Below are 26993 nucleotides of genomic sequence, written 5' to 3'. Positions count from 1 at the left end.
TTTACAAGATGTTTTACATCATAATGCAAATTTATGTCATTTTAGGCTTACAAGGCCTCATTGGCCAATTTGAGAAAAACACACAACCTTGGTGACAATCACGCTTCAAATGACTATTAAACACACATGTGGACCTCCAAGCAATCCATTATTCAAACATTGATCCAAAATAAGGACTATCACACCAAAATCTGGAAAATGCATCAACAAAATGGTTAAAAGCTAGGTGCTCCTACACCAATTTCTCCCTCAAATAGTACTACAAACTTAATAAAAGCATTTTGTTTGTCATTTTTACTCTATTTGATTGGCATATTATACCTTACAAGTTCATTATAGAAACATCATGGTATTCCATTGGTTGTGAGAGAGATATCATCCATATAGATTATTGGAGGTGTAACACTATCTCCCTTATGCTAACCATTTCTTCTTTCATACTAGCCACTTCTCCTCACATTTAAGATTGCATATTCTACACAATTTTTCCAAAGTTATGCACTTTTTCATCTTTTGAAAACCACATCAAATCTAAAATCCAACTTGGTCCTAACTCAAACTATATACTATTTGTTAGGAATTTTTTCATATTGGGGGATTTCACACCCTGGTCTCTAATCTTTGGCCCCATGATGATGCCTCCAAAATAATTTTGACAATTATTTATTGCTATTTTGAAGACTAATGAGTAAATTTTATGAAAACCCTAATTTTCAATAACTTCTTTGAATCAACTTCAAACAATCTCAAATTTACACTATAGTAGCTACAATATGCCCATCAACTCTCCAAATATCAAAAAAAGAAAAAGGAATTGACAAATTGAAATAGATATTCACTTCACAATTTGACCTCTAAAATTGGAAAAAAAAATTGTCTTATTTTGTGCCTTCTAGATGCCATGATCATAGTTTGATGCCACTTATAATAGTGCAAAAAAAAATATTTACAAATATAACAAAGCTTCTTGCAAATGCTCAATAGTAACAAGCCACTTTAAAAGGGCAATTTCCAAATGTTTTCAACAAGAAATAAAGTTTATAATATGATGATCAACAACTACTCACTAGATCCTATATATATCATTATTATGACTTTGATGCCACTTGAGCAAGCCAAACTACTTAAATAAGATTATATAAATAATTATATAATTTGATTAAGGGTTATAATTGTCAAAAATAAGCCAAATATATCCAACTATAACACTATTAATTGGTTAAGAGCATAGCACTCGTCATTGGTTAACAAATTGTCCTTTCTTAATTGGTTTAGTTCTTGTTTTAAATGAGGTGATGTGTATAAGTACCTAGTCAACTAGTATAGAGTGAGACCCTCTCTACCCTATTTCACATTGTTGAGTTCAAATGGGTATGTGTAACTATTCCTACAACTACCCTTGTGATGAGTAACCTTCACTTGGAATAAGTCTTTTGATAGCATGTTACATTGCAATATATTCCTCCTTTCATTGATTGAGGTATTGACACCTCTCTATTATCTGAAAACGTATCTTTAGGTAGTCCTAAAGAACTCATGATATCATTATGAAAAAATAGACCAAAACTATGGAAACCTAAGAAAATACATGCCCAGTTGAGTTACCCCCAATGATTTGTTCTCTAAAATAAGGTAAAAGCTTTGACACCTTTCTCGCCCGAACACAAGAATTCATTCAATGATAATATTATTGTGTTAGCCTAAATTGTTACAACAGTGTATTGCAATTGTTAACACAAAAAATTGTTAGCCTTGCTTTCATACGTTTTAACATCAATATTTTTTAGACATTACAAGCCTAGGTACCAAAAAAGGTATTTAACCATAAACATGTATATTCATTTTGCTTTTAAATAATCTTCTCATGTCTTGTTTGAACCTCATATATGAACCTAGTCATCCAACAAAATTGGTAATCAAGGTCCTAGAATACAAGCTCGGGAGCATATATCAAACCAAAGTTCAAAAACTCAAACTCGACAAACCAAAAATTTGGACTCGGACTAGGACTCGTGAAAGACTCGCGAAAGACTTGACAAAAAAAAAAACCGTAGTTTCACAAAAAAAAAAAAAAAAAGAAGAAATTAATGCATTTAGAGAACATAAGTGCCATAATTGAAACATTACACATGTCATATGATCTACAAACACGCAATATTTGAAATTTCATCATTCATGGTAGCATATTCAAGTTTCGCATCATATTCAAGTTTCAACTTTCAACTCTAAAATGTATAATGGCAGCATAAGTATATAAATGTTCACAAAATTACATATAATGATATGTCCAACTCCAACTCCAAATGTGAAAAACAACAATGAACAAATCAAAGAGAAGACTACATCTTCCTCTTTGTATTTTTCCTAATTTAGCTCAATTTTTCAGGGCTTGAGCTAGAAGTAGTAGCAGTGGGTGTTGTGGTATCTAAATGGTGAGATGATTCTTCTTCAAAGTCAAAGTCCTCATCCTCGTCCTCATCTTCATCCTCCATTTCATCCAATCTTTCTCCTTCTGCATCTTGTGCTGCTCCTCTCTCTATTTCTGCAATTTCTTCTTCGGTAAGGAGGACATCGTCACCATCATTTTGTTCATTCATGGTCCAATCACCATATGGATCAATTTCATCCAAGTCAATGGCCTCATGTGAAACACCCTCCACCTGTCTAACTCAAAGGCGAAGGTTGTACCGAACAAATACTAGATCATTTAGCCACTTGTGTGTCAATCTATTTCTCTTTTTTGTATGAATGCTCTCAAATACACTCCAATTTTGTTCACACCCAGAAGCACTGCATGGCTGAGACAAAACACGGATAGCTATCTTTTGAAGATTGGGCGTGCCAGCACCATAATTCTCCCACCATAAATCTACAAAAAATATTTAGAAATATTAGAATTGAGAAAAAAATGTAACAATCAAGTTTGTAGGTTTTTTCTTGCACTATTGAACTAAGTAAATTTTTTACCTGGTTGTTGTTTTCCTCTCCTATTAATTGCTAGTTGTGATGAAAAGAGTCTCCCCTTTGCACTTTTGTAGATCTTGAACAATGAACATTTCCAAATTCAGAAATAGATAGTCAAAGTGTCAAACTCAAATTCAATAATGAACATTTTTGAATTCATAAATAAATATAGAGCAATGGCAAATGTCAAATCTCACCTCCAACTCATCAAGAACCTTGTCTCTCAACTCAAGATCAGGTGTCATGTTATCAATCCATGTAATAACACCTGCCATGACCTACTCATCAACCCTAAATGAATCAGAGAAGTAGAATTTCGGGTTCAAAAAGTAGGCGAAGGCATGTATCGGTAGGTGCAGTTGGTTTGCCCACCTACGATCAATGATGCACCAAAGGAGTTTACATTTTCTTGTATTTCCACGATAGCAATGTGAAATGGCCTCTTTGGCCCTATCCATGGCCTCATAAATGAAACCCATTGGCATGCCCTCTCCATCCACCATACGAAGAACTCTTACCAAAGGTTCTGTCACCTAAAAAAATGAAAACAAATTTTAAATTAGTACAAAATCAACCCCTAAAAAATAAAATCAGCAAATAGACAATATTGTATAAACTTTACTTTTGTGTTTGTTACTTACCGCAGTCAACTCCTCTCTACTTTTATTGAACCCTTCATCAAAAACAATGCTCACAATCTTCTCTGCTTCAAGTCTTTTGGAGTATGCAGACCCCAACCAAGCATCTAACACAAACATCTGCTTAAGATGAGGAATGGCACTAAGAATGCTTTGCAAAGTGATGAAGTGGCTAGCAAATCGTGTCACTCCAGGTCGCACAAGGTCCTTGCCATTTGTGTGTTTTCCCATCAAAGCATTGTAGATGAATTTGGTGACACTTCTTGCATCTTCAACCACCTTCTTCACCCATCCAATCTTCCCAATGTCCTCTAGCATCAAGTCTAAGCAATGTGCCGCACAAGGAATCCATGTAATCAAAGGATGCCTCTCCATAAGCATTCTACCTATAGATACATATACAGCTACGTTGTCCGTGATAATTTGGACAACATTCTCAACTCCAACTTCTTGAACCACACCATCCAACAGATTACACAAAGTCTGCATTTTTTATTTCATTTGAGGCGTCAATAGACTTTATGAATACCATTGCACCATTTGAAGCCACCAAGAAGTTGAGAAGAGTTCTATTTCGTCCATCTGTCCATCCATCAGATAAAATGTTGCATCCTTTTCTCTTCCAATACCTTTTCTGATCATCAACCACACCTTGTGTATTTTGCACAACTTTCTCTAGCAATGGCCCACTGAAGTCATAACCTGTTGGGGCCTTAAACCCCTTACCCACAATTGTTACTGCATTAACAAAACCTTCCCAATACACATTGTTTGCTGCATTGAAAGATAGATTATTGTTAAACCAAAAGTTTGAAGCTGTTATCTGTGCTTGTTCATGCTTCTCTCTATTCCATCTTGTACCTTCAAGTGAAGGTTGTGCACCTGGAACATTGTGTGGTACAAAAAATTAGGGTCTGATCTAACAAGAGTGCCACTAGCCTCACCCTCATTGTCACCAAAAGATGAAAGTGACTGACAACCTTGAGTGTGAACAATGGGACCCGAAGTGGACAATGTGGGATTCATTGCAGTTGTCATGGCTTCTTTTGTTTTTTTCCTTTCTTCCTTTTGCATATCATTCTCAGCAAGAATGGCCTTCATCTCTCTAATAATCTCAGGAGTTGATTTGGGGCATGCCTCCACACCATATCCAGGTATTTGTTCAAGGTGGTATTTTAATCTATTGATTCCACTAGTCATCCATTTTGTACATTCGGTGCAAGTGACCTCCCCCTTTTTGCTTCCTAGAATCCCATATTTCATGCTTTATCTCTTTGTCTTCCTGACCTTGGGGTTGCCCTTGGAGTTGAACTTGCCATTGCTGATTTAACATGAAAAAAAAAAACAAGCAGGGTTTTATGGAAAATCAACAAAAAAAATGAAAATGAATCATTTGGGAAAAATAGCATTCAAAAACAAGAAAAAAATATGAGGAAATAACTTAGGAAAGGAAATAGAAAAAAATTTGATAGCATATCCCCTTGTTTTTCAAGATTTTTTTGAGTTTCAAAACATTGAAATGATTCAAATGAAAAAAAAAAGAAGAGGAAAAATCCTTACCTAGATCTCTTTTGCTGATTTTTTCTTCTTCCCTCTCCTCCTTCAAACCCTACAAACCTGCTATAACCAAAGAAAATCACAAATGAGTGCAAGTGACCTCCCCCTTTTTGCTTCCTAGAATCTCATATTTCCATGCTTTATCTCTTTGTTTTCCTGACCTTGGGGTTGCCCTTGGAGTTGAACTTGCCATTGCTGATTTAACATGAAAAAAAAGAAGCAGCAGGGTTTTATGGAAAATCAACAAAAAAAATGACAATGAATCATTTGGGAAAAATAGCATTCAAAAACAAGAAAAAAATATGAGGAAATAACTTAGGAAAGGAAATAGAAAAAAATTTGGCAACATATCCCCTTGTTTTTCAAGATTTTTTTGAGTTTCAAAACATTGAAATGATTCAAATGAAAAAAAAAAGAGAAAAAAAATCCTTACCTAGATCTTTTTTGCTGATTTTTTCTTCTTCCCTCTCCTCCTTCAAACCCTACAAACCTGCTATAACCAAAGAAAATCACAAATGAGTTGAAAAAAAAAAAATTTAATGTGTTTTAAGTCTTTTGTGGCATATTTTTTGGGTCCTGCGAGTCCCTACGAAAGACTCGCGAGTCCGAGCAAAAGACTCGCGCGAGTCTTTGCGAAAGACTCACGAGTCTTTCGCAGGGACTCGTCGGGACCCGCCTCGCGAGTCCTTGGCGAGTCGACTCGCAGCTCCCAAGGACTCGCAAGTCTGTGGCGAGTCCGCGGTGAGTCCACGAGTTTTTAAACTATATATCAAACAACAAAATGGATAATCAAGGTCCTAGAATACAATTTTTTTCATTTAAAAAAGGAAAGAACAAGATAAATCAAACAACTTCATTATTGCAATGGAAGCCAAGCTCTCAACAAAAATCTAATGTTATAATAAAATTTTGAAATTTCAATCCCGAGCCAAAAATTGAAACTCTTTACAATATTTTTAAAAAATATTATTTAATAGAACTTAGTCATCCACAAGGTCCATATTACCACAAAACTCTATATGCTATAGAAACTTAAGAGCCCTCTCCACTAGGCCCCACTAGGTTGGGCTATGGTCCCATGGAGCAAGGCTTCTTAAAATATCTCAACAAGTGTTGCTGAGATTTTTTTGGAGTTTTCATGTAGATGGTCCCATAGATTTCATAATAATCGGCAAGCTTAAAATTTAAGTCTTAAATTTTAGGAAGTTGATAGTGTCATGAATATTTTTTTTCCAACAGGAAATGTTAAATAGAAAGTTAAATTTACAACTATATAGATAGATCTAAATAATTATCCACAAAAATTTAAAAACTTATAGATGAATGACATGTGGTAGCAAAATAATAGGAAGCCTATGGGGGGAATTTTCAGACCAACCCCAAATATGCCCCCTTAAAATTCAAATCTAGAAGTTAGGGGCTCCTATTCTCTTGCATAAAATTCAAATTTATCTTCTAACATTAAAAAAATTCCTTCTCATGGGACCCCATTCTTCACCAAAATATTCCTAGTAGCAGCTCCATGGAAATCCCTTTTCCTTAGAAAGGGAATAGATAATAGGAGAGCATTCAACATCTCAAACATTTGTTACATAGGGACGCGTACCCAACCAAAATTGGGCTGTCCTGGATTGGAAATGTTTGAGGGATGTGAGGACACCTTAAAAATGTCCTCTATCGTCTCCAAAAATTAGATTAACAGGAAACATTTCTGGTACGGAACATAAAATAGCTCAATCAATGTCCTAACTCCAACTGAAACCTAAAAGCAACAATGGTTAAAACCCAAGGACCATTGAGATTCAAAGGCCATACCAAATAGATTATCCTCGCATTCAAATGGCCTTAACACCATCTCAAACTACATAATTAGAGACAAATAAATACCAAGTTACAAGATTAAGGTAAATGAATGCACTAAAATAAGCCTAACTCCAAGTAGATTCTCCTTGATAATCAAGCAATCAGAACTGCCTACAACTTCATTCGTTGCACTTGGTTCAGCATTAGCCATATTAAAACTAATTCAAAACAATTGACAAACATAATCCCATGATAGAAGTTAAAAGAATTAGAAATTACAACATCTCAGGCACATGGACCGTTAAAAAACATGATGCAATGTAAATGAAAGCCTACATATAGAGTCTTGGAAAATGAGCCATACTTGAACCAAAGACGGACCAATCATCAAGAGGGCCAGGTCAGAAGAGCCAGACCAAGCTAGATCCCTAAGCATTTGCTGTGTGGTTCAAGGGGGTGTTGGAAAATAAGCCACACCCGAAGCAAAGATGAACCAATCACCAAAAAGGCTGGTAGCTCAGTGGTAGAGCACCCCAGCAGGCTAGTAGCCAATGAGCGATCCTAAGTTCAACTCCTAGCTGGTCCTTGAAAAATTTGATGCTGAAAAATACTTAAACCAGTCAAATTTGAGCTCAGACGACTGCAGCTCTTTATTAATCAAAGAACATAAGAAGCAGAACTAGCTATAAAGCTGATATATACTCATTGATATTCCATACATCGTTATTAAAAACTAATTACAAAACAAACTTGCAATTTTAAATGGGTATTCAGAAAAACTAGAAAGAAATGAAGAAAACACAATGCAGTCACTTGAAATTCTCTAGACATGAACCTCTTTGTTCTGTTTGATCCCTGTTAAACCCTAAATCCAATAAAAACAGTTCATCACAGGGGGGCAATTTTTTAATAAACTTTTGAGCACAGAGAAGGGGAATGTTACAAAAAGTTTGAACTATGCTGCCAAAAATATTTAATAGCAGTTCTGATGGAAACAAAAATAGATGACCTGACTGAAAACTTACAGAACGACAACAGGAGCTCCCTTGTTTAAGAAATCCTTCAGTGCTTTCCCTGAATTGTTTAACAAATCCTTCATGGAAATCAGGAAATGTGTGATATAAATAAGCATTAACAAGTAATATACAGTTTTAACCACTGCAATTGACCTGCACTTGCCAAGACATTAGATTCAAATTTTAACTTTGGACGATGTGAAAGAATTATGTGAAGTAGCTCAAATTTCCTGCTAGTTCTTTCAAATAGGATGGTGTACATGCAATCCATGCTCTCTGATACATGGATTTCAATTCATCCACTTATGCAATTTCACATATAGATTTCCAAATGTATCACGTGCAGATTCAAAGCTTAGAGTGAACTCCATATAGCAGGAGTGGTTATAGACCACCTCATTAAATATGTTTGACAGGAAATTTGTGCCACTTCATGCAATTATTGAATAAATGCTTTAATGGGATCAGACTTGTGAACATTAATAATTGTCTCCAGCTATAACAATAGAAACTTTAGGTTAACGATCAATAGCAAATTGTTTGTTTTAGAACAATTTTAAGGGAAAAATATTGGCATTGTGAAAAAAATACACCTTCATCAAAGATGATATTGGATACGAAGCAAAGATTACATAAGAATAGTAATAAGCAAACCTTCATCACTGTCTTCCAAATAAACGTGGATGTGTGCCACCATTACTATCTCTAAACAGGAGCGGTGGAGTACCTCATAGATATAATTTTTCAATAATTCTTTTGAATGCACTTAAGGCTTTCCATTCTTCACCTTTGCTCACAGTAGCTATAAGCCCCTTATGCACAACAGCATTTCTGATTTTAACCTGACTGTCATCCAATTTCTTGCCATGATGGTACATTTCTTTTGCGCCAGTATGTAGAATTGTAACTAACCATTCTCCCTGTAAAAGTGTATGACCGATGCCTTCCAGATAAGCACGATTAGAGGTCACAAGTAAAACACAAATATTGATGACAGCCAATGAGGGTCGCATCTCCAGCGACACCTCCAGGATGCCATTCTCACTTATATGAATTTCGCCAACTTCATCAGCACCGATCAGCCCACAAAACAAATTTGCATTTAATCTTGATGCTGCTTCATCCACTGCCTCCCTTAGTATAATGGTTAACTCTGACGGCAGTCTCTGCAATATTTTTTAAAAGTACATTGTTACAAATACGTATTCAGAACAATAAACTGAATAATGAATAGAGCCATTTTTTATAGCAGAGAACCAAAAGAAAGGAAAAGTAGAACTGAAGCACTATAATTTTATTATAGATCAAAACAGAATAAAATAAACTGTCACAGATGTTGCGTGTAGTCAATTTTCTCCTATCTCCAGCCCAGCGCCTACCCAAAACAGAAATTTATTTTCCTATATAAAAGATAGCTACCCCACCATCACCCCACTAAACACCACTCACTCCGCCACTTAAAAAAACAAAAACTGACAACAGCCAGTAAATAGCACCCACAAAATTGCCCTATAACAACACTAACTCTACCATAAAAAAACTTACAACGGCCGGTAAATAGCACCCACAAAACTGCCACAAAAAAAAGACTAAAAATTGAAGAAAACGGGTTCTACTGGAAACTGAATCTAATTTGCCATAGAAGTTAACCAACATCTCAACATAAATAATACCAACAGCAGCAAAAAAAGTATTATTAGATTGGTTTGTAACTGCCAAATCCAAAGGAAACGAGAACAGCAAACAGCAGGGTGAAACACTTCTTATCATCGTCCCCACATTTAAGAAAAAAAAGACAACCTCCTGGTTCAAAAGAACTAGACTACGTTGCCACCAGTATTAGGGTGTAGACCTTCTAGTAGTTTCATCTTCAAGGTGTTCTTTTGGGATCCCTTGTCACTATTCAAGCCACCACTAAAGCTTTAACATCATGTTCTTCTAGGATCAGGAATCCAATACTGATTCCACCATTCTGTTGGATCAGTAAAGCTAGGCAAAGTCCCTAATGTAGAATCAAGAGAATAATCACTGCCGTAACCATTAATAGACTTGACTCTACATCACTGCTCCAATAATGAGTTAGGCAGTCACTTTTGACTAAATTTTTTATCACACCTATGGAGATTTATTATGATCAAGCACATAGCCCTACAATTCACTATTCCCTTCAACTCCATTACAGTTAACTAAAACTTCATCATCCTTTTGAAGTTCACCTTTAATCTTGTTAGTTGAATCTCATTGCAACTCCACATCAAATTTCAGTTGTACCTCACTCTTCAAATAATTTGTCTCTTTTGCTTTCAACTCCCTTCGTGGCTGACCTAGAATTTCATTTTTCTCTTCAAGCTCCAATCTAGCTTCTACTAGAAGGGACAAAGCTACCATTTCAAATGTTCCTTCATCTTTCCACGGTTTTAAGAGTGTTTGCCTTCCTTCATGCTGAACTTCATAGGTATTCTACCTCAATGGATTACATTCTGCTCATATTCCCAAGGCCTACCCAACAACAAATTGCATGCATTTGTTGACACCACATCACAGAGCAATTCATCTACTTTTCTTTAACCACGAAATCTTGTAGGGCTTAGCTTTTGGAATCCAAGCAAGCTGTAATTTATCAACCATTTCTATGATCACCTTACACATATTGTCCTCACATTTACATTTGTTTGAAAGACACTCTTCCTCTTCCAATCAGATTTGGGGGTTTCTTTCTCCCTAGAATTAAAGTTCTCAACATTAGGTTCTCTCCCAACTTTGCTTCAGTTGCATGTGTCCCACATTCTTCTTCTTGGGCCAGTCACCATTTTGGGTTTTTGAGGGCAGTTTATGGCCTTATGGTTTTCATTACAAATAATTGTGTAGAGCCGGGTTTGCCGCCTGCTGTCCAAATTCAGGTTCAGTTCAATCTGGATCCAAGTACCGGTCTGCTACACCCGTGGGTCCTTGTAGAGTGTTGCTAAACAGCGCCCAGTTCATCTAGGGTGTAGTGAACCCCGATCAAACACACCCAAACCGAACCGAACCGAACCCGTCGCAAACCTGGATGCCTAGTGACAGTAATTTATCTTTTTTTTTTGCCATTTTTTATTTTTTGGGGTTTGACTTTGACTAGGCACCCTCCTCAACCCTAAAACTAACCTCTAAAACACATGAAACACCAAAACAAGTTCATGTTTGTTCACTTCTTTTCCAAATGACAAATATCATGCCAAGAGCTAAGCATTTGTTTTTGCTTGTTGGATCAACAAAAGGAATTGAAAATTGATTTTTGCAGCTTCTATAGCGATTGCATTGTCATGCCTACACATTTACAAGTGTTCATTGGCTGCCAAGAAGATCATTAAAAGATATTTTTGCAAAGAGATAAGTATTTTTCAATTTTTTTCATCCATTTTTGTTTTACAAACATGAAACAAATTCTTTTCTTTAATTATCTATTTTTTTACATTCTTTTATGAATGTATCAAAGATTCAAAAGTGAAAAGAGCTAGGTTTATACATCTATTTTTTTGTCTTCAATTTTTCTTTTTTGTTTATGTGTTTACAAAATTTCTTGCCATAGGAATCGCAAAGGCAACTAGTTCTACACCCACAACTCAACCTAAATTCAAAACAGGTCTAAATTCTCCTCTGTGGAAATATGTTTAAATGATACAACCAATTTCAAGTGGTTGGAGTTACATTTGGAAATGCAATGGATGTGATAATCAATATTCTAGTTCATATTTTCGAGTGGAAGCCCATTTGTGTGGAACACCTAGAAAAGGCACCAAAGCTTTCCCTAGAAAGAATGGTGTACCTGTGCCATCAAAGATAGTGGCAGGTTATATTATGGAGCAAGAACAAGCAAATGAACCGGAAGCCCATAAATCAAGTCACCCCTTAAAAAATGATCAAATAGAATGAAGCCCTATCTTATCCAAGTATTGTGGTAGAAAACCACCCATTTTTGGCGACTCCTCATCTTCAAAGTGAAGAATCCACTACAAAAAAAAGATCAAAGGGACCTTAAAAAACTGCATTTCAAAATGAGATTTGAGACATTTCCAAGTTAGATTGTCTAGTCGTATAAGTCTGTTGTGGGACTGGGCGTGACTGTGCCTCCTCACTTGGTATGGCTGATTGAGACTCATCCTCCATCCTGGATGAAGCTATGTCTCCACCTGCTTCTGGCGCTGGCAATGAATCCTCATCCTCATCCTCATCCTCCTCAATGTCATCCAGCCTGAAACCAAATCCACCCCCCTCCTCCATAGCCTACCTCTCCAAATCAGTGATGTCAGTGTCGGAAAACAATGGAGGCTGCTGCTGTGATGTCCAATCGCTGTAAGGATCTATATCATCCAAGTCAATTGGACCACCTTCTAGTTCCTCTACCTTCCTTACGCGCATTCGAAGATTATATTGCATGTAGACAAGGTCATTGAGCCGTTTCTGCGCTAACTTGCTCCTCTTCTTCGTGTGGATTGCTTCAAACAAGCTCCAATTGCGCTCACAATTGGATGAACTGCAAGACTGACATAAGACTCTAAGGGCAAATTTTTTGAGATGTGGGGTGTTTCCACCCCAATTTTGCCACCAAGCATCTGCAAAATAAATAAAATGGAAAAGTTAGAAAGCAAAGAGAAAAGAGAAAACATAATTTATCAATCATTTTAGTCTTTAGATCCCAAAATCTAAATGGCAAATGTTATACCTGGGGTTTGAGTGGTTCTTCCTCTCCTAGCCAACTCTGAAGAGAATAGCTTACCCCTTCCTCCCTCATAATTTTGGAGCTCACTCACAATGAGGTCTCTCTCCTTAACATCAAGTACCATCCTCTCAATGCATGTACCGAGGCCCTCCATGACTTCTCCATTCGAATCTGAGTAAGAACCCCTGAACCTAAAACGAGGGTTGAGGAAGTACCCTGCTGCATGAATGGGTTGGTGGAGCTGATTGTTCCACCTCCTATCAACAATTTCCCAAATGGGATCAAATTTGAGCCTATCCCCCTTGTAGTAATTTTTGATAGACTCCTTGGCCCTATCCATGGCCTCATAAAGATATCCCATTGGGGTTTTATCCCCATCCACCAAGCGAAGAACTCGAACCAAGGGCTCTGACACCTACAATTGAAAAATACAAATTACAAAAAGATTAAAATTTAAATAATGAATTTACAAATTAGTAATGAGAGATTTGAATCAAGAATAACTAAAATTTAAAAATTAAAGTTTTAAAGTAACAACCTTCACAATCTCTGCAGCCCTTTGTGCAAATTGGCTGTCAAAGACTATGCATGCGACAGCCTCTCCTTCAGGCTTCTTTGAATAAGGTGAGTTAAGCCATTCTCCACTCACAAACATTTGTTTCAAAGAAGTCAATGCAGCAAGAAGGCTTTGCAACGTCAAGAAAATCGTTGCAAACCTTGTGACACCAGCTCTCACCAAATCTTTCCCTTGGGTGTGTGTTGTGAGTGTTGTGACGTATTCACACATCACCCCATTGCAAATGGGGACCCCTGCTTTTTTCTTTCTAGGGTTTGTTTTCTGGGTCTTTTAGGGTTTTGTCTGTTAGCCTTTGCATGATGAGTGCTGTCAGGGGGATCACTGGATAGCAGGCTCTGCTTGAGCTAGGTTGAGTCAGTAGATGCTCCAGGTTAGGGTTTCTTTGAAAGTCTTCCTTAGGGCCTAGTTTTGCTCTTGTTGCTAATTGTGTCTTGCTTGGTGAGTGAGTATCATTCTTGAAGGTCCGAGCTAGGTCAAGTTGGTGAGTGATGAAATCTGGAATGTCATCCTGATCTTCAAATGCCCTAAAATTTGGCTAAGTTTGGAATGTCTTGATCCTGAAATTTGACTAAGTCTGGAAAACTGAAGAATCCTCCAAAAACTAGATTTTGCAATATAACTCCTGGAGGTCCGAAACCACTCTCAAACATCCTGACAGTATATATGGAATATAACTTAAAGTATAAGAAAGAAAAAAGATATAAGGAAATGTCACTTATACTTACAAAATGATGGAAATTAACCTAAAGTATGAATTTCGCTCCTGACCCTTCCAAAGGGTCTAGAGCGAAATTCTTGAAAACCTCATTTTCTCCCTTGTTTAGACCAACATTCTAGTTTTGAGGTGACGGGATGTGAAAATGTGAAGGATTTTGGCCAAGATCAGGAATTTCGCTCCTGACCCTTCCAAAGGGTCCAGAGCGAAATTCTTGAAAACACTCATTTTTCCTTTAGCCAAAGTCGAGACCAAGGTGGAAATGAAAGGAAAGTAGTCTATGTTTGCCTCCCAAGGAAGATTAGAGTTTGAAAAATTAAGAATCAAGGTCAAAACATGATTTTCGCTCCTGACCCTTCCAAAGGGTCCAGAGCAAAAATCTTTGTAGCTCTTATTTTCTTCCTTATTTTGGCTAAGATTTGGCATGATGGAGAAGGAATTAGTATGTTCTTGCCCTGAGAGGGAGTGGGATGCTTTTGAAGATCAAGATTTTAGCCTGAAAGAGAATTTCGCTCTTGACCCTTCCAAAGGGTCCAGAGCGAAATTCACTATAAACCTCTTTTGCTACTTTGTTTGGACATCAATCCTTGTTCCTTAGGTGGAAAATGATCTAAGTTTGTTTCTTGAGGTGGTTTGAAGTTTGAGAAGTGAGTGATCAAGCCTAAACTAAGATTTTCGCAAATGACCCTTCCAAAGGGTTCAGAGCGAAAATCCTCCTAAGGCTCATTTCCTCCCTAGTTTGACCAAATTTTGATTTGCAAGGCATCTTGAAAGGAAGGATGGACATCTTTTGCCATTGGAAATGTTTGAAAGCATTGAAAAGTGAAGGATTTTGAGCCAAATAGTGAATTTCGCTCCTGACCCTTCCAAAGGGTCCAAAGCGAAATTCCTAAAAAACACCTATTTTTCCATTAGAGGAGGTCAAGTCCTTGGTTTTTTGTGGCATGGATGGAAGTGGGATAGCATGTCTTTGCCTCTTGAGGTGGTTTGGAGTTGGAGAAATGAAAAATCAAGCTCAAATCATGATTTTCGCTCCTGACTTTTCCAAAGGGTCCAGAGCGAAAATCTTCTTGGACCTCATTGTCTTCCTTGTTAGGCCAAGTTCTTAGTGTCCAAGGCATGCTGGAGGAAGGATAGACATATTCTTGCCTTGAGGAATGATGGAAAGTAATAAAAGATGAAATATCAAGCCTAGAATGTGAAATTCGCTCCTAACCCTTCCAAAGGGTCTAGGGCGAAATTTCACCAAAACCACCTTTTTTCCAATTTTGTGTCAAGACAATTGCAAACTAAAGTGAATTGGGATGGAAGAGGTCCTTAGGAGTAACTTCAAGTTGCTAGGAATCATTGAAATTGAAGGAATTGAGCCAAATCAAGAATTTCGCTCCTGACCCTTCCAAAGGGTCCAAAGCGAAATTCTAAAATCCACCTATTCCTTTCACATTTGTGCCAAGCCAGGCCTACACAAAGATGATAGAAGCCCTTGAGATTGCCCTTGAATGGATTTTTGTCTCCAAAAATGATGATTTTGGGCTAGAGGAAGAAATTCACTCCTGACCCTTCCAAAGGGTCCAGAGTGAAATTGTGCAAAACCTATATTTTCCCTCAAATTTATGCCAAGTTCAGTGTGGGTCAAGATTAGAGGTGTCCTTAGGCATGTCCTTGAATTGCCAAGAGTCATCAAATATGAATAAATGAGCTCAAAACAAGAAATTCGCTCCCGACCCTTCCAAAGGGTCCAGAGCGAAAAACACTAAAACCATCCTTTTCTCCAAATTTTGTGCTAAGTCAGGCCTAGACTAGGGTGAGAGAAGCTATTTGGAATGCCTTGGAAAGATGTTTGACCATCAAAAGTGTGAATTTTGAGCTAAAATGAGAATTTTGCTCCTGACCCTTCCAAAGGGTCCAAAGCGAAATTTTGGATAGGTCCTGTCCCTAGCTAGGTTTTTGAGCGAATTCTCCTTTTGGGGGCTTGTGAAGATCAAACCAATGTTGCCAAGTTGAGGAGTGGATTCAATATGAGGGAGTCCAGATGAAGTGAAGTGAAGAAAGTGAAATTTAGTGTGAATAGGCAAGCAAAAAGTGAAATTCTTCAAAATCACTATTTCCCCTTTGTGTCAAGACAAGATTTTGATTCCTAAGGCATGAAAAGACTGGAGGGAGGTTATTTAAGCCTTGCAAGATAAATTGAAAGTGAAGGAGATAAAATTAAGCCTAAAAGGTGAATTTCGCCCTTGGCCCTTCCAAAGGGTCCAGAGCGAAATTCTTAAAAACCTCTCTTTTACCCCAAATTTGCATCAAGCTTGGTGTTGGTTGAGAATGAGGGCGTCCTTGGGCATGTATCTTAGCAAGTACGGTCACAAAGTGACAAGAATTTGAGCCAGGAATGCAAAATTCGCTCCTGACCCTTCCAGAGGGTCCAGGGCAAAATTCTCATAGGGCCTGTCCCTGGGGAGAATCTAGAGCAAGCTTCATTTTAATATCTCTTGTTGATGATTTAAGGTAGAAAATGCTATGTTAGAATAAATATATTATGTGTCCTTAATCATCTTATGGTTTGTTTTGCAAATGAAAGAAGACCAGGCAGGGTAAGGACGACCTCCTCCAATCCAGCATCATCAGGAACGACCTTTTCTGGTCTAGCATCATCAAGGACGACCTCTTCCATTCCAACATCATCAAGGATGACCTCTTCCAGTCCAGCATCATCAAGGACGACCTCTTCCAGCCCAGCATTTCAAGGAAAGGTACACCATCCATCCTGCACATCAAAGACAAAGGAGGTTAAAGCAAGGGTCCATTGAAGAAGCAAATAGTTTCAGAAGAGTTAATTAAAGTTAGCTTCTCAGCATCATCAAATTGAACATCTACCCAAGTTACAAGTGTCAGACAAGGTGGCATCCCAGTCATCACTCCTCCAGTCAGATTGGTCCACCACAACGTGTCCAAATTCAATGTACCTGACTCATCAAAGATGACACTAACTTCGATGTACCTACCCCGTTATCCATTGGTCGAATATTTCAGAGAAGACATGTGTCCAAATAATGCAATTATTTCATTGGCTAGAATTGAGTTTGTTGTAACAAACCCTAATTAGGGTTTTCGTTGTAAAATCTCGGCCATTGATCTCAAATTGATCTGAGCCATTGAATTGTATTGAGAGCACTATATAAGCCTTTTCTCCTCATTTGTAAAGGCTAATAGTTAGTCAATAGTTGATAGTGGGTGAATAGTTAGTTAATAGTTAGAAGGTGAATAGTTAGTTGATAGAGGTTAGAATAGCTAATGATTGATAACAAATAGAATAGCAGTTAGAATAGAATAGAAAGAGAAGGCAAAGATTGTTGCCAAGATGTTGTTGTAAAAGACTTGTAAACTTCATTGAAAAAATGGTGAAATCTATGGGTCGATTCAACAATTTGCATGGTCTCTATACTTCTCAGATTTGATTTCATGTTATTAGATGAGTGGAAGAAATGTGTTTGATTGATGGTGAAATTTGTATATCCATACTACTAGCAGTTTGTTGATTGCAGACTTTCCTTGTGTAGTCAACTGGAATCATTCAGCTTAAGCCTAACTTCAATTGTCTCTCCTTCACTGATATGCATCAGCTTGATGGTGTCTATGCATGTAGCGATGATCTGAACATCATAAAGCTTTCCTCCGAAGATCGCACTAACCTTGTGGAGATGGTCCTGGGATGTCAAAACAAGACTTAATTAGAATTTCATCAAAGGTCATTCATTGCTCCTACATTCTTAGTGTCAGAATTAGATCCTTCCCTCACCCTCATCCTTTTTTCCTTTTTTCAAAAATCTAGGCTAGTGAAACCCTGTGTTCCAGTAATATTTAAAGCAAATCAAACATTCAAATCATCGAGTGTAAGTCCCCTTGTGATTCCAACAAAATCACATCGTACCACAAAGAGCTTATCCACGAGTAGAGAACCTACATAACAGAACCTTGGAGTTGCTCCGACTGATCCTTCGGCGAGATCTTCAGCAGTCGGAAACTTTGTTCAAGAGAGGATAAAGTACCTTTAGGTATTTTATTTTGTGTTTGGTCGTGTACAAAATACACATCAAAAGTGTGTTGTCTCATCAAATTTAGGACCCAAGGGTGATTGTAAATATATTTGGTGATCCTCCTTGCATCTTCCACAACTGGAGTCACCCACTCCAGTTTTCCTATGTCCTCCAAAAGAAGGTCAAGGACATGTGTTGCACAAGGTGGTCAAAAAAGAGTGGGGTGCCTCTCTTGGAGGATTCTTCCTGCAAAAGAAGAATTTATTCTTAAGAAATATGCAACCAAGTAAAACAAAGCCACAGCAAATGAAAAAATTGTTAATGCCTAAAGGTGATAATTCAAAAGGATTCTACCTGCTGACACATATGCTGATGCATTATCTGTGATGATTCGCACCACATTCTCTACCCCCACCTCCATGACGACATGCTCCAACATTCCAGCCAATGTTTCTGCATTTTTCACCTTGCTGGAGGCATCAACAGATTTCAAGAACACTACATTGTCCTTGCAAGCGACCACAAAATTGATGATGGTGCAATTCTTGCCATTTGTCCACCCATCAAAAAGAATGGTGCAGCCATAATTTGCCCATTCACTTTTTTGATCCTCCATCACTTCTTTTGCCCTAGCAACTGCATTTGTGAGCAACTTGTAAGTGCAAAGTGAAATTAGGTCTTAGTACACAATTTTGATTTAATAAACAAGAAATCTAAAAAATAATTAAAAATGAAATCAAGTGGACAATGTAGTAATTTACTAACTTCCCACTCAAATCCCTGCGAGAAGGGGCCTTGTACCCCTTTCCTGAAACTGTCATAGCAATCACCAAATTCGGCAAATAAGCATTCTCCGCCACATTGAATGCAATGTTGTTGAAGTACCAAAAATCAGCTACTGCAATGTCAATTTTCTCATGTACCTCCTTATTCCATCTAGTGGCCTCTAATGATGGTTGTGCTCCAGGTGTGTTCCTAACTTCCTGGGCACAAAATAATCACCTATCGACCCTGATCGTTGTGATGGAAGTGGAACAGTGCCAGGTACTCTACTAGAGGAAGCAAAAGCAATGGGCGAGGTGATGGTGGGTTTGCAAATACATGGGCCACACCAAGAGCCCACTATGCCCTCAAGTGCTTATTGTTCCTCTTCAAGGTCAACAGAAACACCTTGAGATTCAGCTATGGCTGATCTCATGGCTATCTTTGCCCTCTCCCTTTGCAATTTCTTCTCTTCCCCAGCTGCAAGTAGGGCATTCATTTGTCTTTTTATTTCTTCATTGGTCCCAGGGCATGCTCTAGCATCATGCCTATCTATTCCTGCAAGGTGGTATTTGAGGCGGTTGATGCCTCCATGAAGTATTCTCTCACACTTTATGCATATAATTGACCCAGGATTGGGTCCCTCATAGGCATACCTCCATGCCCCATCTCTAGCACCTCTAGGACGGGTGCCTATATATCCAGATGGGCATGGATCTAGTGGCCATTGCTCTCTTGCCATGATTAATGCTTACTTAACCTACACATACAAAGTGAAAAAAAAAAATTAACATTTTAGTTAAACAATTTAGCACTAAGCAAACTATCTAAATTAATTTAAATAAATTTAGACATCATTTGAAGTTTGTTTTTTTTAAAGTAGGGTTTGAATTTTTTTTTGAAAACTAGATTCTTCAAAAAAAATGTGAAAATTCAACAAAACTTGTCAAATCTAGTGTTAAATCTTGTGCAAATAACTTAGAAATGATTTAGACTACCTAGGAATCATTTCTAATAAATCTAAATGCAACTAAAATAAACAAATTGTTTTAAAAAAGCATAGAAAAAAAATTAAAAAACTTACCTGGGAATCTGATTTTCCCTTCAAATCCACTTGGAATCACTCAAAAATCACTCCAAATCACCTTGCAAGTCCTTCCAAGTGAACTTTCCCTTTCTCAGCCCAAAACCCAATTGAAAAACAAAAATCAAATGCAGTTTTTGCCGTTTTCGGCTGATATGGAAACATGGGCGAGTTTTTCCGAGTTTTTGTTAAAAACTCGCCGAGTTTTTGGCAAAAACTCGCCTAAAACTCGGCGAGTTTTCTTGGCGAGTAGAAGTTGTAACTACTCGCCAGGTCCAAAAACTCGGCGAGTATGTCATTTATGGATATTAGAATGTGCCAAACATTACAACACTCGGGAGAGACAAATTGTGGCACTTGATGGCAGAGTGCTGGCCTACCTTTGAGAAATGGCCATCAAAGAAGCATTTGGCATTCTAGATTATCATTCTACCATATACAAGACCAAGGAGGAAGCCTTGAATATTTTTGAAGGAAAACCTATCTCTTGTACTAAAGTAATCAACAAGCAATGGTTGCTTAAGCCAAGACCTCATTATTCCAAAGTGCCTAAGAACCTCTTCCGGACAGATTTCATAGAAGAATATGGAGACCTCGTCCTATTGCTAAAGAGAGTTGCAAGAAGTCCGCAAGCGCGCTCATTTGAACCTTGGATGTATCATTTCATTGATGAAGTCACTACAGGTGTCAAGATGATAAATTGGGCAAAGATAATCAGTAATAGCATTCATGAGCAACTAAGAAACTTGGAACACACAGAATTTTTACTTGAGTTCTTACATCATGTACATGTTGGCAAGATGTTACAGATACAAGGGATTGATTTGCAAAGGCGTTGTGGGAAACAAGGATGATCAATTCAAATCATATGATTGCTATCCGCAATTGCATGAACAAGAAAAATCCCATTTCAAAAGTGTCATTGACACATTCCTAATGTACATCTCTAGGATATTTCAAGGAGGCACTCGTTAGAGATTGACACAAGAAGCCAAGGACTTGATAAGCAGATTTGGATCATGGTACATCCGATTCCCCAGATTCACATACTTGAGAGTTCAAGGATTTATAGCATGCCCATACAAACTTCCAAGATATTCAACAAATAAAATGGTATTACTAGAGGTCATCAGACAACTGGACACATATGAGAATATCCAAAGAGGTTAGAAGAAGGCTGGAATTTCTTTTCCTCTTTTCATTGGAAAGATGTTAGAATCATGTCCATCAACATAGGCAGCTGATAAAGAAGATGTGGAAATGCAATGGTATCCATTCTCCGTCTACCAATCAAGATCCAACTGATCCCATCACCACATTGGGATGATAAATAGGAGGAAGTATAGACACAGAGTTGATCTTGAAAAATTTTGGGCCAATGCAATACATGAATATGAAATAAGGAGAATGTGGTCCAAGCTATCAGTGAGCATGATCAAAACAATTGAACTTTTTCCCATACCAGATCAGTTGGAGGATGATGGAAATTTCACCCTGCCACAATATGAAGAAGAAAAAGATAAACCTCTCCTTGTAACAGATTGGTTTGGACCTGAGCTTTTAGATTTGGATACATTGATAAGGCCAGACATGAAATTTACCAAGTGGTGGGTGGATCAGCAAACTCACAAACCAAAGGAGAAAAATACTTCTTTCACCTATGATTTGATGGGAAGTATGGATTCTTGTTCTTCCGAGGACGATGAAGTGACTCACAATGCTGGGAGACCAGAAAGTGGAAGTTCCAAGAAAAGGAAGGATGCGACAGAAAGTTCACTAAAGACAAGAAAAAAGAAGACTTCAAATAAGGAAACTATATGTAAGAAACAGAGTGTAAACAATGCATCTTCTTCTACCAACACTTCTTTGGTTGAAGAGGTTGGCTTATCCACATATAGAAACAAAACTCCAATTGTAGACAATTTACAAATTGAGATGGAAATTCCTCCTCCAATTTGTGAGATCAAATTGTTCCTAATGGCCTTGATAATCCAGTAACAGTAATGGATGAAGAATTAGAAAATATTGAAGTTGATATCTTGGAAGGAGATTTTCAAGAGGGAATGATTTCCACACTTAGGGGAATTGAAGGAAGTGAGGGAAATGAGGAAAATGGAGAAGATGATGGCATTGGACAGCCAACAGTACCAGATTGGTTACTAGAAAGAGTGAAAAAGAAAGCTATTATAGAAGTCCAACCAGTGGACGATTCAGCAAAATTCTTAGCCAAATTGAATCGGCTTGTGGAAAAGAAGGCAAGGAATTATTCCTTAATCCATAAGGATGGCACAGGGTCCCATTTAGTACAGGTGGTTGTTCCAAAGTTTGACAAATCCAAAGAAGACATTGATCCTGAAGAATATGAACTAATGACTGTAGACATAAGTCTTGCTACAAAAGAACAAGAAGTCTAGGAATTAAATGATTCAGTCAACACCATCAAGGAAAGGCTAAGAAAAGAAAAACAAACTCAAAGAAGAGAATGAACAATTGAAAGGTTATATCCAGCATTTGGTAAATCCTATTAGAAGAGAAGAGGCAGCAGTCACTCCACCTTTGATTCTTCCACCAGAGTCAGTTGAGAATTTTGAAGGAATGAAGATGGCAGCTCAAGAGGCTAAGGGATGGATTGCAAAAGTTGTAGACAAAGCCATCAAATTCGTAGAAGAATTGGCACAAGTCTATGATCGAATCCCCTCATTCATGTACAAAATCCAGAGCATAGCCAAATTTTGGGAAGATTTCCAAACTGTCCAAGGAAAGACAATTCCATGTTTGAAGGTGCTGAAAGGAATTCTTTAACATGACTTGGTTAGTGGAATTGTAATTGATGTTGGAACATCATATGACTTCAGCACATCGTATCATGCCTTGGTGGCTAGAGGAGAAGTCCAGGAAAGAATGAAGATTGATGGTGCCAGAATAGAAGAGACAATCAAGACAGTCCAAGACAAGGTTTTCATCATAGTTTCTGATGTTCTTGAGCAAGAAATAGTCTGAGATAGGGACTTGGATGTGGAGAACTTGAAGGCCAAAGTTCAAAACAATTTCTTCACTTCTGCAAATCCAATCCAGAAACAACATTTCAGCAAGGCATCCTCATTTTTGTCCATGGAGGATGATTTTCGAAAATTGGAAATTGATTGGATAACCACTTTTGCCACATGTCAAGATGAGATGGACTTGATGGAATACAAGGTTGACATTTTGCCAAGTGTCCCAATGGAAGAAATTGATCCCATAGTGACCAAGTTCATCGAATTTGCTGCCAAGGAAAAGGATAAGGGACGCCCGCTTCTCGAAGAAAGCTAGATTTATTAGTTGTTTATTTCTCATTGGTCCGGTTTGGATAGCTATGTTAGTTTGCCCTAATTTGAGTTGGTGTTTTAATCTTGGCCATTGATCTTAAATCAATCTAGGTCGTTGCTTTGTAATAAGGGTGCCTATATAAACCCTCCTCATTTCATTTGTATCTAGAGAAACTGTTGTAGTGATATTTTTTAAGTACTAGACATTATTCATTGTTCAATTGTTGGTGAATCTTTGTCCACTTTTTCAAGTTAGCATGGTTTCTTGGCTCTCATTAGAATAGATTTTATTTCCAAGTTGTTAGATTAGATGAAGGATTTGGTAAAGTTGCTTAATATGGAATGATGTGTTCATACTTTTTATAATTGGATGATTTTCAATTATTTTGCAGCGTTAGCTTCAACTAGTAAATGAAAACTTAACTTCTATTGCTTTATTAATTGTTCAAAATGTTGGTGAATGTGAGTGATATGAAAATCTTTTGAATTATTTAGAAGATAGCACCGTTCTTGTGTAGTTGTTGAATCTGGCGAAGCAAGAATTGGTTTTAGTTCCACTTTTGCAATTTTTGTCTCCCGAGTTCATAGGATTAGCTTAGGATTAGAATTATCTTCCTAAACCCTCATCCTTTTGTCTTTTTTTTTTTTAAATCTTGGTAGGAGTAGGATTGAATAGAGCTTATTGAAAAATCATTCCCCCAAAAAAAGATAGTTAGGAATCAGCGAAATCCTTAGATTGATTAGCGCCTCGAACAATTGTGTAAGTCCCCCTTGAGATTACCAACAAATCACAACGAACCAAGTGAGACTATTCACATGAATTTGGAACCTTGGAGTTGTCTTTGTGATCACACAATCCATTTGTTTAGCACATAGAAGATTTTGATCAAGAGAGAATAGGATATGTTTGGGTATTTATTCTGAGTTGAGCGTGCATAAAAAAACACACCAACAGGTATTAGCATGGTTTCCTACTTTTCAAGTAAGATTAAGAGTTGTTTACATCAAGTTGCTTAGTTGAATGGAAGATATTGTTGTTGATTCATGGTGAAACTTACATTTTCATACCATTTGTGATTTGTTGATTGCAAGTTGCAAGGCATGGTTAGCCTGAACTCCATTAAAGATTAACTTAAATTGCTTTATGCTCATTGATTCACATTGTTTATGGTGTTAATGTGTGGGTGCTTTGAAAATCATTTATATTTCCTTAGAAGATTGCATCATTTTTGCATAGTTGTTCCTCATGGGGAAGCAAAGTTTGATTTGGTTTCACTAAGTCATCAATAGTTTCTTGTATTGTTAGAGATAGATTAGATTCCTAAACTTTATCCCTTTTGCATTTTATTTCAAAGAGCTTTCATAGATTTAGCTAGAGTGCCTTATTGCAAAATCATAAGTCATTTTGAGGAAAAAGGAATTGATAGAATCCTAGGACAGTTGTGTAAGTCCCTTTGTGTGAACCAACATATCACATCTATACCTTGAGTCTATCCATAATTTAAAGTCAATAGTTTGCATTGTAAACCTTGGGGTCACCTTATTTGATCACATAAGTTTAGCATTCAAGGTTTCCTTGTTCAAGAGAGGATGCCTAGTATTTTATTCTGTGTTCGAAGTGTCCTAAAAGACACATCAACAAATTTGACCACTATAGTATTTTAGAGACAATGCAAAGGCAAGAATATGTAATGGAGTGGTCATTTTGTTCCATCTTTCTTCAAAAATTGCATGCATTTGTTTGAAGGAATTTTCTTTAGGATCTTTCTTTTTCGCATTTACGATGCACTTCATCTTCTCAATCATCGAGTCGATGCCATCATATGTCTCTCCAATGCAAGGCTTGTCCATATTAGCATAGCCAATCATGCTCAAAATGGGTTTAGTGAAACTAAGGAGATACTCCACACGATCTCACCATGACTCATCTAATATCCTCTGCTTAATCTTTGTTGCCTTGTTAGTGTTGATTTGCCTCCATATAGACCAATTTTGGCTAATCACCATGTTAGAAAGTACCTCGCTTACTTTCACAAGTCATCTCAAGAGGATTGTGTTAGAGGCGAAATAGGTCTCTACAACCTATTATAAATTAAAAAGAATGATTAAAATTTAAAAACAAACTTTCAAGAATAATTAGAATATACAACCAAATTATGAAAATCTATTCACATACCTTCAAAAACTCCAATTTTGAAAATGATCTAAAAACTCCTTGAGACATGTGGTGGTTGGTGATGAACATTTGGATGTTCCCAGTCTTTGCAGACAACTCTTTGATCCAATCAATTTTATTTCCAATCATTTATAATATAAGATCGAGTGAGTGTACTACACAAGCTGTCCAAAATATATGTTGATATCATTCTTCAACCAACAATCCAACATACATTCTTCACATTGTGCATTATGACTTGAACAATGTTACAGGGTCCCACTTCCTCAATGACTGATGAGAATATCAGCAATAAATTGTCCATCTTTGACTTGACCCTCGCAATCCACATCTCTCAAAAGCATTACCCCTTTAAGGGACATTGCTATGACATTGATCAAGGGCTGATTTATTGAATCTTTCGACCCATTTGAAACAATGGACACACCTATCTCAATTTATGAATCCCTTATAGGCTTCAATGAATTTTCAATCATCTTGACCTCTTTTTCCAATAAGGTGCCACACACCACCTCATAACTTAGGCCCTTGTACCCTTTTAGTGCTTTATTAACTTTTTTCAACATCTCTTTCCAATATGGTGAGTGAATGACATTGAAAGCCAACCCATTTGCATAAGTACATCTTGCTACATGTTGGTTGGAAACATAGCTTAAAAACTCGCAGACTAGCCGCGGACTCGCGAGTCCTTGGGAGTCGCAAGTCAACTCGCCAAAGACTCACGAGGTGAGTCCAGGCGAGTCCCTGCGAAAGACTCACAAGTCTTTCGCAAAGACTCGCACGAATCTTTTGCTCGGACTTGCGAGTCTTTCACAGGGACTCGCGGGACCCAAAAAATACGCCACAAAAGACTTAAAACACATAATTTTTTTAATTTTTCAACTCATTTGTGATTTTTTTTTGTTATAGCAGGTTTGTAGGGTTTGAAGGAGGAGAGGGAAGAAGAAAAAATCAGCAAAAGAGATCTAGGTAAGGATTTTTCCTCTTCTTTTTTTTTCATTTGAATCATTTCAATGTTTTGAAACTCAAAAAAATCTTGAAAAACAAGGGGATATGCTGCCAAATTTTTTTCTATTTCCTTTCCTAAGTTATTTACTCATATTTTTTTCTTGTTTTTGAATGCTATTTTTCCCAAATGATTCATTGTCATTTTTTTGTTGATTTTCCATAAAACCGTGCTGATTTATTTTTTTCATGTTAAATCAGCAATGGCAAGTTCAACTCCAAGGGCAACGCCAAGGTCAGGAAGACAAAGAGATAAAGCATGGAAATATGGGATTCCAGGAAGCAAAAAGGGGGAGGTCACTTGCACCGAATGTACAAAATGGATGACTGGTAGAATCAATAGATTAAAATACCACCTTGCACAAATACCTGGATATGGTGTGGAAGCATGCCCCAAATCAACTCCTGAGATTATTAGAGAGATGAAGACCATTCTTGCTAAGAATGATATGCAAAAGGAAGAAAGGCAAAAAACAAAAGAAGCCATGGCAGCTGCAATGAATCTTACATTGTCCACTTCGGGTCCCATTGGTCACACTCGGGATCGTCAGTCACTTTCATCTTTTGGTGACAATGAGGGTGAGGCTAGTAGCACTCCTGTTAGATCAGACCCTAATTTTTTTGTACCACGCAATGTTCCAGGTGCACAACCTTCACT

General features: G+C 37.4%; 2 protein-coding genes across 4 annotated transcripts in view; both read right to left on the bottom strand.

Annotated features, from left to right (window-relative positions):
• Positions 1 to 2245: 2245 nt before the first annotated feature.
• Positions 2246 to 5582, bottom strand: LOC131875521 (uncharacterized). The gene is made up of 4 exons (XM_059220104.1): positions 3606 to 5582; positions 3162 to 3497; positions 2968 to 3040; positions 2246 to 2869 (listed from the first exon to the last, which is right to left on the bottom strand). The coding sequence occupies exons 1-2, from the start codon at positions 4089 to 4091 to the stop codon at positions 3243 to 3245; spliced, it is 741 nt and encodes a 246-aa protein (XP_059076087.1). The 5' UTR covers positions 4092 to 5582; the 3' UTR covers positions 2246 to 2869; positions 2968 to 3040; positions 3162 to 3242.
• Positions 5583 to 6411: 829 nt separating this feature from the next.
• LOC131032091 (disease resistance protein Roq1) overlaps positions 6412 to 26993 on the bottom strand; it is a 103061-nt gene continuing 82479 nt past the window's right edge. For 2 of the 3 annotated variants that reach the window (XM_059220101.1, XM_059220103.1), the window contains 2 exons: positions 7988 to 9144; positions 6412 to 7562 (listed from right to left, as the gene is read on the bottom strand). In XM_059220101.1, the coding sequence (XP_059076084.1) occupies positions 8707 to 9144 (438 nt within the window). In that variant the 3' untranslated portion in view covers positions 6412 to 7562; positions 7988 to 8706. The remainder of the gene's footprint in view (positions 7563 to 7987; positions 9145 to 26993) is intronic. The other variant, XM_059220102.1, reaches the window with a different exon arrangement.

Source organism: Cryptomeria japonica, chromosome 4, assembly GCF_030272615.1.
Source record: "Cryptomeria japonica chromosome 4, Sugi_1.0, whole genome shotgun sequence".
Lineage (NCBI taxonomy): Eukaryota > Viridiplantae > Streptophyta > Pinopsida > Cupressales > Cupressaceae > Cryptomeria > Cryptomeria japonica.
This window is presented reverse-complemented; position numbering and strand designations above follow the sequence as displayed.